The sequence below is a fragment of the Etheostoma cragini genome, chromosome 10 (genome assembly GCF_013103735.1).
Source record: "Etheostoma cragini isolate CJK2018 chromosome 10, CSU_Ecrag_1.0, whole genome shotgun sequence".
Taxonomy (NCBI): domain Eukaryota; kingdom Metazoa; phylum Chordata; class Actinopteri; order Perciformes; family Percidae; genus Etheostoma; species Etheostoma cragini.
The window spans coordinates 20,939,922-20,954,941 of record NC_048416.1 but is presented as its reverse complement, the minus strand read 5'-3'; the positions used below and the strand labels follow the sequence as shown (position 1 = coordinate 20,954,941).

The window sequence follows — 15,020 nt, the reverse complement described above, 5'->3', positions numbered from 1 at the left end:
GAAAATGGCTGCAATGAAACAAAGAGTGAAAAATTTAAAGGGGTCTGAATACTTTCCGTACCCACTGTATCTCCTTCAGTGGCAGATATTGAAATAATAAGTCTCGGAGGAGATACAGTGTCAAATATTTTACACCTATTCTACAGCTGTGCTATTGGTTGCAAACTGCAGACAGCAATTATAAGAAAACATCCTTGGTAGAGTCCTAGTCAGCGCTGCATTCTTTCTAAATCGTTCTCTAAATGAAGCTGTGCACCATTGCAACCTGAAATTTGCTACAACCTTTAAAGCGTAAAGTGTTTTCCCAAGAAAATCTTGGTTTGTCTATTGTCCAGCTTTTTTATTTTCACTTGAGAACACTATATCATTAATATAGCATGTCACCTGTCAAGGACAGTCATCTCACTAATGTTGGGAGAACATGTCTGCCAGTGATCCAGGGGTCTGAGCACAAGGGATTTTTGGAAGTACACAGTGATCTGTGGTGTGTTACCCTTGAAGCAGCTTGCACGGTGTATAAAAAATGGTCACCAGCAGCCCACTTATATCACAAATTGTCAGATAATGAACACCTACAGTATGTCTAACCATCAATACATAGCTATTTTATGAAAACCGACTATTTGAGACCCTATTAGATGTCTAGCTTTGGCAGTGCAAAGAGCTGCTGTAAATGTCAAAAAGGTAAACTTTCAAAAGCATTCCTACTCTGCCTCATACACAAACCAAACCATGGACACAAATTCATCTTGTTTCTTTACTGACGGCAAAACTGTGATTGGGCATGTAAATTGGTTTTTCCTGTAGTGTGTGAGTGTTTGTACCATAACATCAAACAATTTTTTCAGTGAATTATACAGGCACATGCATAGTATCCCAAAATGGATCACTCTCATTTCATACTCCTGGAGAGGAGAGACCCCCTTACTGCCATTGTGTTATTTTACAAACACAGCTGTAATCCCCTTCAACGACCCTTTTCACGTCCTTTACCGCCCGACAAATTCTGCTTCGCTGGTCATGTGTGACCTTGGCTGGAGTAAAATGGAGGAAGAGGGACGATTTTATTTGTTGTTTTGGCTTTTATTTTTACCACAGCCTGGCCTGTTTCTTTATATGAGTGACCTGGGTATTCCTATGTGCCATCTCTAAGAGGATCACAGTGTGTACAGTACATTTGCCAGACCGGTTGTTTTAATCAGTGAGATGTTACATTAAATAGGAATGCCCTGCAGCTGAAGTTCACTGTTCATTGCAAATAATGTTAATTGTACAAACCAACAACTTTTTATTTAAATTGAATTTGTTTCCCTTTGTAAAGCTGGGATGCTTGCACATCTAGAACTGCTGGTACTGTCAAAAGTCACATTTATATGTGCACAAAATGCACTATATGGATTGAATTAGACTCCTGTGTTTTAGGTAAATTGTGATTATTTAAAAAAAGAATGATCTACAGTAAAATAATGCAATTACTATTTACAGCTGAGATGATGTCTACATGTGCCTATAAGGCAGTCCAAAAATGACATTTTTTTTAGAAACTTAATGTCCAAAGTTATTGCAAGGGTCTAACATAATCTAATTGTACATTTGTTTTAATTTAGGCGAATGTATGGTGGATGTTAAAGAGTCCCTTTAATTTCAATTAAGGGTAAGTTTAGATTTGTTACAAAACCACCAAAATTACCAAAATGTAAGCCAATGGATTTGATTGAGGTGTTAATTTTACTTCATGATTAATACGTGCAGTGTGATCTACTACTGTAAGCTTTAGCCTGCAGTTTTGGGCTGATAAATCACAGGCCTTTGTAGTTCCTGATTTATAGCAGCATGGCCGTTCTCAATGGTCCAGTTAATGGTTCACTTTTGATTCAGTTACAAAGCAGAGTTTTAGTTTGACTTCACTGCCCACTGTTTCTTTTTGTCCAATCATATATTATGGGCTCTGGTTTTTCTAGGACACACTTTCCTTCTTCCTGAAAGTGAAGTTCAATCAGCATGGACTGTATGGTCAGACATAATGACATGATTGAGGGTTTCATTATGGGCCACCACTTCATGTTCCTAATTGCAGAAAACATAATAACCTACAGCAGTGAACCTCAGAGCCAAAGTGCTGTTCTAGTCAATAAGTGGCCATTTTAATCCGCAGAAGAGTGGAGAGGTCCACTTAATTGCATCATCTTACCACTATGTCACATATTGTATTCCCTATTGACTTGCACAGTATGCTGTGTTGGTTTGATCTGTGCACAGTCTGAAATATGTTGAAACAAAGAAGCACATGTATTTGCAGGCACAACTGTTGTTTAATAACCCTCAGTGAAGCCACCTGAAGCCTGCACATTTGTAGTGCTCCCACATCAGCTACAGTATCTGCCTGGTCTTGCTCTTATAACCAGAGCAATTAAATTAATTTGTAACTATACGGTACCTGTTGTGACTAGAGTAATTGCAAAAAGGTCAAACACTGTGGATCTTTAATTTAAAGCATTTTGACATATGCATTAGCAATGTCTCTTTTCTTACCTAGATTCTTTGGTCTATCTTGGATTAAATATACTTGGCAGCTAGCAGGCTAGAACAGTTTGTGGAGAAGTGTTGCATTTAAACTTAATGTTTTCTCTTACCTCCGGCATAACTTGTTCTCCTGTATGTGTGTGAAGCGAATTAGGTGCGAAAGCACAAAACTCATTTGATTGTAACCTCTGATATAAATGCCTGACAGGTTTTTGTAGTTCCCTTCATGTCCAATGGACAATGTTGCATTTTAATACTCTTCCAGCTTAGCATTAGCTAGCTAACATATCTGCGTCGATTAAACATTTACGCTAAGCTGACGCCCATCAGTTACACTTGGCTGGCAGCCGAGGCATGTCATAAATGCATGGTTTAGTGTGGGCAAAGAATAGCCTTGGAGGAACACACATTTCTCCTTCAGAATGAAAAATAAATTATTTGTAAAATGTCTACTGTATGACTAGAGCTTTTAAACTCTTGGTGTGACTCTTAATAAGATAAACACTGATTGGCACATTTCAGAGGATATACAACCTGAGGTCAAAGCAACTGTTTTTGTTAGTAGCAGCCAAATCACAGTACAAATAAAAAGGGAGGTTGTTATGCACATTTTCTATAAAAGAAACAGAGAAAGGTCATATGTGGTTTGATTGAAATGGGCAGCAAACCATCAGTCACATCTTTCAGCCGGGGGTGTCAGCCTAACACTGACGGCGCTGGCCGACTGCTGAGACCATCAGTAGGCGGTCACCACCTCCAGATATCCAAACACAAATCTAATGTCCGCTGAAGCAACGGGCAGATGTGTGTCAGGCACTGCTTTCTTGTGAGGGATTTAAAATGAAACTGTGTGGCCAACTGTGTGTGCTCACCAACTCCCTTTTTCTTTTCTTTTTATACTTCTTGGTAACACTATTCTTGAAGGTATAGACATAAAAGTGACATGACACTGTCATTAATGTGTCATAAACAAACGTAAAACGTTTAACGCTTCTTTTAATAAGTGTCATTTGGTTTTGTCATGACAAGTTATGGTTAGGTTTCATGTGTCATAACTGTCTTGTCAGTGTCAGGTGTTCATGATACTGTCATTACACTCATATAGATAACTTCAAGTGTTAAAAAGCCCTTCTTTTTAAATCTTTTTATCAAGTGCAATTCTACAGTATAGTCATCTAACCCAACACACGCAAACATGTCTGTCTCTATTTCCACATGTAGAACCCATTCTCAAAATAAAAAAGGCTCCTCTGCCTCATACACAGAGCAACCCATGTACAACATTGCAACTTTTTTCTTACTAACGGTGAAACTGTAATGGGGATTAGGGTTAGGGCATATCATTTGGTTCTTTCTGTAGAGTGTGAGTTATGTATAGGCCACGGATTTCTGCATGTTCTCACTGTCCACATATTGTTCCTGTTCTCAAAAGAAAAGAAAACATAGGGATGAATAGTATCATTTGTCTATGAACATGGAGAAAACAAATAAATATACATTATCTCAACTCCCTTTTCCACTACAAATTTCTCATAATAAATATTCATAATCAGGAGGTTGTTTGTGCTTAAAGCAAGTGTTTTTAGAAACTTTAACTGTAAAAATTAAACCAATTGCAGAAAAACAAATCAAGTCATTCCTCTGAGGATGAGCAGAATAAAAAAAGAGTTTACATAATTTTTTTTGTTTACAAGGAAGACATCTAATCATCAGCACATCCTCATTGGAATGCAAAGCTTACGAAAAAATATAAACTTTTTGTTTATCTTGATTTTGTATCCCTCGTCGTCTTAATATTTCATTGATAAGTATACCAGTATGTTTGTTGTTTAGATAAATGTGGGAAGCAAACCGTCTATTTGACTCTGTCTCCAATTTGGCTCTCATTTTTAGTCATTAACTCACGTAAACATCCCATCTGTCCTTCCGTTTTGTCAGCACTCCTCGCTGCTCTACACTTTGTTTCAACAGGGATTTCTTGTGTTTCCTGTGACAGTCTAACTCAAGTTGAAATCTTAGAAGTTCAGTTCACTTTTCTGAAACTGCTGTGTTCAAATAAAAACAACAAATTAAACCCTGCATGGGAATTCAAAGCATGTCTAGTTTCAATTTTTATTTTCTGTGCTTTTAAAAAAAATCTTATAATAGTTATCTGCAGCTACATGTGACACTAATTGATTAGTTGCAACAAGTAATTTAAACTGGTATACAATAGTTTTTGCTGCTCATCAAATCAAATTCGCAGGTGGACATTTTCCCACCCAAGCATTTTTGTGAGGGAGACGCTACATTTTCAATTCCTTGTTTGTTGTGAAACGCTTAAAATGAAGGCCCACAATCTCTGCTTTCCTCTTCCCTCTACTGTGTTCTAGCCTCCAGAAAAAACTATGCTTTGGCAAATACTTCCATATACCAGCTGGGACTACCATCACAATTTAATTAAAAGCTATCACAGAGAAACCTTTTCCTCGCCAACAACTAAACTTTTGAAGTTTGGACTTGCTAAATTGAGCTTAAGAATGTTTCCTGTGAGGAATACTATTTCTCTGCTGTTTAACAGGTGTTTCTTAAAACGGGCTTTAAAAGAAAACTTTTGATACAAGTCATTGGAACAAATGTTTTAAGCACGTTATTTTCTTTTTAATGTAGTGCCTCTTAACTTTTCTCCTTTAGAAAGCACTTACTCACTTTACATTACAAACTTTAAGTTTGTGATGTACTATTTGGATGAACTTGAATGCCACCAACATATTTTCACTCACGTCAAACAGCGACGCTTAGTCAGTGTATCCCTTGGTGTCCCTATTTTACACTCTCAGAACTTGCTTCTCGCCCTTGGGTAAAACTGATTTGGGACTGTTGGCATCGGTTTTTGACTCTTTGGGTAAGGACTAATGGGACCACTGACCATGCATTAGTATTTGACGTGTTGGGAGTGAGAACAGATTTAGGAAAAGATTTTGTGTGGGGTTACAAAATGTAAGTTTCAGTGACACGCGGAAAGAAGAATAGGACACAAACCCCAGTCTCCTGGGTGAAATTGCCGCGCTGTTTAACCCATCACCCAGCCAAACTCCTGATGTTGAATGACAGCTGTTTAAACGTCCAATCAAGAAATTCTGTTATTCCAAAATAGTTCCAATGGGAAATGGCCCTGCAATGCAGCACATTACTTTAGCCTTCTCAGTTTTTTGGATACTTCGCTTCAGCGTTTTTTCCAAAGGTCGGAACTATGAAGTCAGTTGCCATTGGTCATCTCCTTGCCATGCAGAGATTACTGGAATGAATGTACCTCAATAAAAAGTTTGCAGTTTAAAGGCCCTAACGCACCAAGGCGATGCTGGTCGTCGATCCAAGTCGGGTCGCCCTAGTTTTTATGGTTTGTCCTGCACTATGGCCATATGTTGGCCTACATTGGCCTTTTTTTGGCCGATTCAACACATCAGCGGTAGGTAAATAGCCAATCCATCTGATTGGCTATTCAGCTTGACAACAACATTGATGAAAACAAACAAATGACCGAAATCGAACACAGAAGGCTCTTCTCATTTCTCATCTCACCAGTACTCAATCCAATACGCATAAGAGTGGTTAAACATTTTAAAACTAGAACTATTGTTCTACCGTGAAATTTGATATAAAGACCGTAATGTTAGACCTCTCTCTATGAGCTGCGGAAGGTGCTAGATGATCCAGCTAACTGGCCAGCCGGCCAGCCTCTAAATAAGTCAAATGTAACAACTTAATGTTTCATTCACCCCCTCTTAACAGTGTCGTGGAAGTTTCTGTTCAGCAGGAGTGGGAAAGTTTTGAAGTGACACTTTGTTGAAACTAAATAAAGACTGTTGAGCAATGAACCGAGTTGGCTTTGGTGTATTTTATTAAACTCTACATAAAGAGTATAAGGCAAAGCAGTTTACAGACTTTACAGCACTAACAATGTGAATTGTCTGGCCAAGATAAGAAGCAAGCCACAGTCTTGTATTCTATTTTTTCCAGCAAGAGGAGACCTTGTATGGAAACGTGCCTAATCTTAGCAAAACAATTAATCTTAACACACAGACAAGTTGGAGACACTTTTACATCTTTCTACTTCTGTCCCTCATACCTCAAACTTTCCAGCGGTCGTTTATTTTAGCCGCCAAGGACAACCTTTTACCTTTGGTCACATACAGATGGAAGGTGTTTTTGACCCTGCACCATTATCGGCAAACATAGCCCTCACAAACTGTTTGTTTTAAACTTCAAGGTACCAACCTTCAACTGTTAAATTTAGAGACAGAACAGCTGTGATTCTCCATCAGTGAGGGAACACAGAATGAATGAAAATTAAATGAATTCATACAACTGAACAGCATAGTAATTAATAATAGAGAGGAAAATATGTAATCATGCTTAAATGGAATTTTCCCATTTACACCACATCATATCGCCAGAGTGATACCTTTGTTCGCCTCATTTTTCTATGTGGGATAAAGGCATGTGAGGTGGGTGGAAGCAAGCTAACGTTAACTTACTCCCTCAAATCCGCTCCCCACCACAGGGAGATTTCTTTGCAGAGAGAACTTTACACTGAATCCCAAAACATATTCCTTATTCTGCACTTCACACTCTCTGACTTGAAATTGTAAAGCTGTGCGGTAGCTGGAAAAAAGCTTAAACATTGGAGCAAAATTACTGTTATGTTATAAGATGTTGCTGATATAATGCCTGACAACAGCTCATATGGGGATTAAGTGGCCTCATAGTAAGGCTTCTCATTCTAATTTGAAAAGAATGCATTGAAAGTTGTTTTGCTTTCTGCTAGTATATGAGGAAGAGACCATTAACAGTGAAAACTGTTTGAGCTTTAACTGAAAATAATGAGCTATCAGCCTTAAACACAGATTTTGGACGTTCTTACAAACTGGAGATTCTAGAATACTTTTTTCTTCAATTCTCAAATTTGCCATTTGAAGATGGTTGTTTATAAAGTTGTACATTTTTCGGTTGCACTAAAATATTGCAGTAACACTGAAAGTATGTCAGTGGAATTAACGATTTTAATTGGGCTTCCATGGGGATACAAGAAACTAAACGGACACTGAAATGCAAATCCCGAGTGGTTTTGAACAGTGTGTTAAGAGACTAAAAATCATAGTTTAACAAACTTTCATGTTGGATTTTCCTATAATCCAAGTGACAGCACATTAAAACATTTCCCCATATTTATGACCAAACATGAGAAACGGAACATGATTAAGAATAAAGTCTCTACTTTTCTTTATAGAAAATAAGTTTCCTTGTTATATCCCTAACTGGTTAGGGCGTGATGTTCTTGTGATGTTACATAATTTCTTTATTTGGATAATTCTGCAACTGACCCACTTAAGATGTGATGAGTAAAGCCATTATTTACTTTAATTAATTACAAAGTAGTTACAGGCAGAGATAAGGTAAACATAATTTAGGCCTCCCCCGCAATCTACCTCTCTCTTTCCCATGCACACAAACACATGCGCGCACACACACTATTAAGTGGACACCCAACAACAAAGGCTTACAGTATGAGGAACCAGCTCCATCAAACGATAAGACTTCTTTGAAAATTGCAGTTCTGACTCATGATTTCTCACTGACTGGAGGCAAGGACAGCAGGAATCCTTGATGCGCTTCTCTGCCCTTCACTTCAATGCAATTTACTACGCTACACTCTCAATTTGCCAATGAACAGACACACGTCAGATGACCAGAGGGTGTGGATACATTTGCACAATTTTTGCCTGCCGTTGTGATCTCCATATACTAGTGAAGTCAGCATGTGTGATCATTTTGAGTTTCTAAACTTCCTCCAAATAGAGTGAACAAAAGTCTCTCAATGTTCTTAGGGCAGCAGTGCACCCAAAACAAAATCAAACTTTCCACATATCGAAAAAGCAGTTTAAGACCCCACTGTGAGCACTGTGTTAATGACACGCCACACCAGATGGAAGAGCTTGCAAATCAGAGTTTAATATCTGATACATCAAGTGTCTTTATAGTGTCTAACTGAGTGCTCCCAACTACAGACGGGGCTGGGCCATGCACTTCTATGTTTTTGGTTCTGACCAAAATGTATCAATAACATTAAATAAAAAAACTGCTGTGAAAAAAGGCAAAAGCTGGCATTTGATGTCAGATCCCTTATCTTGTTTTCTTGTTATGTGATTAGGTATCAACCCATTTTTAAATAAATTGCAAGTTTTAGACTTTTATTAAGTCAAACTTCTTGCAAGGCTGATTCCATTTGGGCAAAACCCCACCACAAAGCCATTAGCTGCAAATATCTATGTGCCTAATAAGCAGTTTTCACAGCCAAGATTAACTAGTTCAGGTCCATAAATATGAACTATTTCAGTTTCCTTTCTTCCATGTGTTTTTTTTTTAAAGGTCCCATGGCATGAAAATTACACTTTGAGTTTTTTTTTAACATTAATATGTGTTGCCCCAGCCTGCCTATGGTCCCCAGTGGCTAGAAATGACAATAGAGGTTTTTTTACTGATGTCACGTTCTGGGCAGTAACCTGGATGCGCGGCCATATTGCGGTGTAAATAACTGAATGGAGTACAGTGGAGTTTTGTGCATTTTGGATACTTTAAGTATATGTAGCCATGACTACACAACAGAAAAGCATCCAAGATGGAAAAGGCATATAGGGGAGGGCTTGGACTACAAGAAAAGGTGCGATATCTCGAGAAATTACAGTTTATTGGCGGTGCAGATCCCTACGAGTTGGCTCCCTCTTCTTAGATCCATGATGACCTGGTGATTCTTCCTTCAGTTGCATATCCCGATACAGCTAGTCAACAACCTGCTTTTCTCGCTGAGCCAATACACAGCTGACGACATAACGACCGTTGTGTTGTGAAGGCCAAAGTAAGTAATGCAATAACGTCTCTAATCAACCCAACCTTAACTGTATGACATCATTGCGATACTCAAGGTGTAGCCAAGTGACTGTCAATTTTTTTTTTTCATTTCAAAGATCCCCAGTTTGCTATCTACACTACCTGAGTGAGTTTGAGCTTTGCCAACCACAAGCGCCTCTTTTACTCTGATAACTTCTAGCATTCCTCTCCCTGGTTTTGAATAACCTTTGGAAGTCAATTATATTCCAAATGTTTTTTCTTGGTCTGACCTATTGGTAGAACCTAAAACACGGCAATAATAATAATAATATGTGTTCGGGATCTACTTCAGTGCCTGTGCTTTGTTGCGATGCAGAGTATCGCCAATATGGCGATTTTTGGTCTGATGACACGTTGTGAAAACCCTCTATAGGTGTAAACCGAGCCCTGGGTATCCTGCTCTGTCTTTGAGAAAATGAAATTTCAGATGGGCCGATCAAGAATCCTCCCCTTTCTCTGCTTTGCCCGTCCAGAGAATTTGGCACACCCATAAGAGAGAGACATCATGGCTTTCAAATGCGCAAAGTGGCAGTTGGTCAAGGCCACACACCCAGCCTACACCTTGCCCCCCCCCATCTCTCTTCCTCAATAGCTACAGACTCATAAATGGCACATTCTAAGGAAAGCTCATCGTGGGACTAGCTCTCGGGGCTGTCATTCTGCACCGAGGCTGAATTTTGGGAAAGAGACTTCAGATATGGTATTAAGGGACAGCTAAGGCCAATATAAAAGCATCAAATGAGCACCATGTCATGGGACCTTTAAACTAAGCTGCTGAAACTAAGCTGCTTCTACTTGATGTGTCTTTTCAAATTCGTTGGCAATGTGGCTGACGTTTGGTCCTGTTTGGCCTCATTTTCTAAAACAGGTGTTGCATTGAAATCTGTTGCCTGGTTGAATAGTTTTCCCGTCTTGTTAAAATTCTGTTTCAAGTAGTGTTCCCTCCGTGGTTAGGGTTTGGTTCAGATTATGAGTATGGGTAAATGCATATTGATAGTCTTGGCATGCTGGGTGCAATAAATTATCGGGTGCTGCAAAACACAGTGTGTGGGCATCGGTAACTGTTGCAAGAGTAAACGGTTTTACAGTTTAAGTTTGTATGTTGCAGACTTAATTGTTAATTTCACTGAAAATATCAGCACATTCAATGTATGCCGCTCTTTTAGCATGTTCATGTGCAACTCTGAAGATTTTTTTTTGTAATGTGTAACAGTGAGAGCCACCACCGTAGAGTCTTGTGCCATCTACTGCCCAGGGGTGCAACTTCACCAAATGTATAAATGTTTACTAAAACTTAGTTAACAAATCTGCAGTGATCCTACACCCAGCCCTAACTTTAACAAACCCAATGTAAACCACTGAAATAAAGCAGTAACATGCGGCCTAACAGCATGCACGAAAAAACACAACCAATCAGAGCAAAATGTCAAGTAACTGCAGGCAATCGTGAGGAAAAGTGAACAAAAATATTAAGCTTGTAACAAGCCTGAGCACACTGCCACAAATAAACCTAATGCAGCATCTTAATTTTGCCATAAAAGGAACACGTTGACTGTGCAAATGCACTAATTTTAATATATTTTTTTATTATATTTCTCCCTTGAGAAGTCTTTTAACAAAACCTGCTAAGAAAACTCACATGCAACAAAACTGAATGTCAGATTAGTTTCAGGATTCTGGGTTTCTTTCTAAGCAACAATACAAGACACAACGCAGTCTCTCTTTCCAACAAACACACAAACAGATCTCGTAACCCCACAGACACCACCCTCTTAGGCTATAATAGGAACTTTATTTATTACACCCTTCGTTCCTGTTTTTCATTTCCTCTTGTCAACTACCATCCTGTCCGAAACCTATCATACCAATCCAGCTTGTGCACTATTTTACATGACAATCTTTTTTTCAAATCTTGTACACTTTCTGTATCTCCCCCACCCACTCTTTCTCTCTCTATCTCATCTCTTCTTCCCTATATGAACCATTTCTCTCAATCTCCCAGCTCCGTCCTTCATTTTACTAATCTCCACACCGCCTCCAGCTAAATGAATTACCCTCTCAATTTCGTGTTCAAATTTCTCTCCATCCCAGTTTGCTCCATTCCCATTTTCACTCTCCATCTATCCCCCTTCCTCTCCACACCTTCATTACATTCTGCCTGTCTTTAAAACCTGCCCTCATCTTCCTCCTCGATCCCTTCCTTGCCTCTCTTACTCTCTCCCTACGTGGCGAGGGGAGAGGATGGTAGGAGAGCATATCCTTTCGGAGAGGAGGTGCTGTCAGTTGACTGCTCTCCAGGCTAAGAGCTGCTCTCCTTGCCCCTGGGTTCACAGAGTCACAGCACTGTTCTGCTCAAGGATTATGCAGATCTTAATTCCCTTTCGCTCACACCTGAGGTTGGCAAGGCATGAAATAAGGAAAGTGTTCACTGCAAATAGAAGTGTTTGCCACCTAGAAGGATAGAGAGAGAGAGAGAGAGGAAGGAAGAGAGAAGAGGTTGCTGGTGGATGGTCCGTGTGAGATAATGAGGGAGGAAAGAGAGACATGAGGTGTGTTGCTGTTTCTTAAAAACAACAGGAATGTAATTCCTTTGTATGCTTGCATTACATCTTTCAGGTTTCAATAATCAAGCTTTGAATGGGATGTTTATCACATTTTGTTAAATTGTTAATCAACCCTATAAAATATCTTCCATTAACATTAACTTTTTTTAACCTCTCCCAAAAGCCACCAATTAGTTATGCAATACAAGCGGCAATTCCACAGGTAGTTTGCGACCGCGACAGGTTTTCAACACAAGAAGGTTTGATGTAGCTGCCTCCTTAGTAAATTGTTTGCATGAAGGATTATTACTATATTTACATGCCAGTTTGCAAACTGCGACCGTGATTTTAAATAGTGTTTTTTTTGTTTTGTTTTGTTTTATTATAATTTTGAGTTCAGTGACCCTATTTTGGTCTGTGCGTAAAATGATGGATTTTGTTACCTACGTACGCTCGCATGTACCGCTCTTTGCCAGGCTTGTTTCTTTTCAAATGGCAGCAACACCTGATACATTGATAGTTACTCACGGGTAGCTTTAAACCGTTTGTCGCTTCGACAATTACAAAAACAACAACAAACAAGGGATAATTGTTTAGAGCGTTGCGTACAAATCAAGTCAAAAAGTCTATGAAATGACAGATGTGATGTGAACAGCAGTACAGCCTCGCTACTGATGGTCGAAAAGTTATGGTCAAAGAGACGATAAGAGAAAATAACTCGCACAAACACACGGAGAGAACAAGACATGTTAGTGCGCCTCACCTGATAAAGCCTCCTTGGAAAAAGCAGAAAGACAAGACATACAGAATTCGAATGACCTGTGGGAGCATATCCTCTGCTTTAAAATCTCTCCTCAGTCCCGTTGAATAACTTGCAGAAAATTAATTTCGGAAATCAGCAAATCCACTGAGTAGCTTGTGAGACTGGGCTGAAGAAGGAAGGCATCGTCTCTCTCAGTGATCCAAGCTTGTCTTTGGGGAAACTTCTCCCCCTCCCACCAAGTCCAGAGGGCTGCACACAGCAGACTCACTGCTTCAGGCGGCTGGACAGCACTAGTCAGTCAGTCAGTCAGTGTGTTGGTGCTTGTGTTGAAGGGGAGTGTCGGATTTCTTGTCAGTGTGTGTATTTTCTATGCTTTTGCCTGCTTGTGTTTTTTTTCTCTCGTCTATTTTCCGTCATCACATCAAAAAAATTAAAAAGAAGGGGGTGATTTAAAGGTACGGTAGCTTTCGTTTTGATGCCTGCCTCGTATGTAATTCGGCTTAATTAGGATGGAGGGAGTGATGGCTGTGATGATGAGCTAAATTGCAGTGTTGAATGCATTCTGGTGATGAGCAATCTGGAGTGAAACACATCCAAATGAACATTTAAGATAGGAGGACACCGTGCAGTTTAGACTAGAGTTTTGTTGTTGATTGAGTCAGTATCTCTAAATGAATCTAACATTTGACTTTTGGAAGTACTTGAGTCATTTCCATCTCTCCTTTAAGCCATAGCAGTCAACCGTTTAAGCAAAAACTGCCATTTGGAGGTGTACCTGTGCACCTCCAAATGGCAGAAAGACAAAGTTAGCCGTTTAAGCAAAAACTGCCATTTGGAGGTGTACCTGTGCACCTCCAAATGGCAGAAAGACAAAGTTAGCGAAAAGTTGGTGAACATGGTGGATAATTGGGCTTAAATTCATCAGTTGGACAGGGACCCAACTTAAAATAAATTCTAATGTTGCAACTGTGTGCGGCACGTTTTAATCTTTAGTGCGTAACATTTTTATGTTAATGAACGCCTGTTAAATTCAAGCATTTGCCAAATGAGCTGATACACAGCTAATTAAGACTTTCAGAGCCACAAAACTCTCAATGTATTTCTCAGTGGGCCAATGTTTAGAAAAGGGTGTCATCTGGCAACTTTAGCATGCAGAAAGTCAAGCGAAGATAATTGCTTCTTATGAAAAGTCCATGTTTTATTAATCCTCTGTGTCCTCCTTGGCTACTAGCAACTGCGTGGAGTAGGGGTGAGGGCGATGCACGGTCATTGAAGGTGTATATCTTGTGGACGCACCAACAGTTTTGTTGTCATTACATAGAATTCCTGATGGGGGCGAGAAAAACTACGTACTACATCTTTATTAATTAGGCAAGTGGCTCATACACTTGTGATATATCAACATCTAATTTCAGTGTTGTGTTTTCTACTTGTAGCACTGCCCCTGAGTGGTAGACACATCGGTTAATTTAGCTGTGAAGGAAAATTATTTTTCAGTATTAGTGGAAGTGTACTGTAGGTAGACATGAATTATTTAGTTTTTTTTTTGATTGTGTTGAAGTCACTTGTGTATTTTGTTATGAATTTAGTTTTAAACCGGGGGGATATAGATCTTATCCTATTTATCTATTTCATGATAATACCACTAGTACCACTTTTGCACTGAATCATGCTATATTTTTTATCAGAGAAAAACCTGTTGGTACATGTTGTCACTCTGATTTTAACAGTACCTACAAATAGGTATCAATCCTTTATGACTACACACATTCTCACTCCCATCTTGTAAAATACAGACGCTTGGTTGGGAGCCTTTTTCGTTGTTATTGGCGCTAAAAGTCTCCTTTAGCGTCTCATCTAAACGCGATTGGTTGGGACTATTGCGCTTTATCTAAACGTGGATTTAAGCTTCCATGACACGCGGGAATAACAGAACGGTTAAAGAAGAAAGAAACTTTAGGAAAGGTGCTACACGGGAGACAAACCTCTGTCTCCTGGGTCTCCTATTTGTGGGAATTAGTTAAATAAATCTCTGCAGCAATCTGATACTGCATGTCTAAAAGACTCCCGGTATGTGTTTTGGGTTATGGATCAGTGTATCTGCACTTTAGGACCCATTAAAGTCTACATTTTAGAGATCACTGGGCAGTTCACATCCCTTACGGGGTCCGACCAACAATTTGTATCTGTTACAGTCATTTGTCTTCCCAAGTGCATAACCCCGACCTGATCCAGTGTTTCCTAAGCAGGCAGAAGGGTCCCTC

The 15,020-nt window shown here is 39.3% G+C and overlaps 1 protein-coding gene and 1 long non-coding RNA gene across 3 annotated transcripts in view; both read right to left on the bottom strand.

Moving 5' to 3' along the window:
* Positions 1–12,676, bottom strand: part of LOC117952154 — a 24,640-nt gene extending 11,964 nt beyond the window's left edge. The window contains exons 1-2 of the long non-coding RNA XR_004658325.1: positions 12,666–12,676; positions 11,292–11,295 (exon numbers count right to left, since the gene is read on the bottom strand). This is a non-coding gene — a long non-coding RNA (uncharacterized LOC117952154). The remainder of the gene's footprint in view (positions 1–11,291; positions 11,296–12,665) is intronic.
* glra4a (glycine receptor, alpha 4a) overlaps positions 1–13,068 on the bottom strand; it is a 46,269-nt gene extending 33,201 nt beyond the window's left edge. The window contains exon 1 of one of the 2 annotated variants that reach the window (XM_034884287.1): positions 12,757–13,068. In XM_034884287.1, the coding sequence (XP_034740178.1) occupies positions 12,757–12,824 (68 nt within the window). In that variant the 5' untranslated portion in view covers positions 12,825–13,068. The remainder of the gene's footprint in view (positions 1–12,756) is intronic. The other variant, XM_034884288.1, reaches the window with a different exon arrangement.
* Between the last annotated feature and the right edge of the window lie 1,952 nt (positions 13,069–15,020).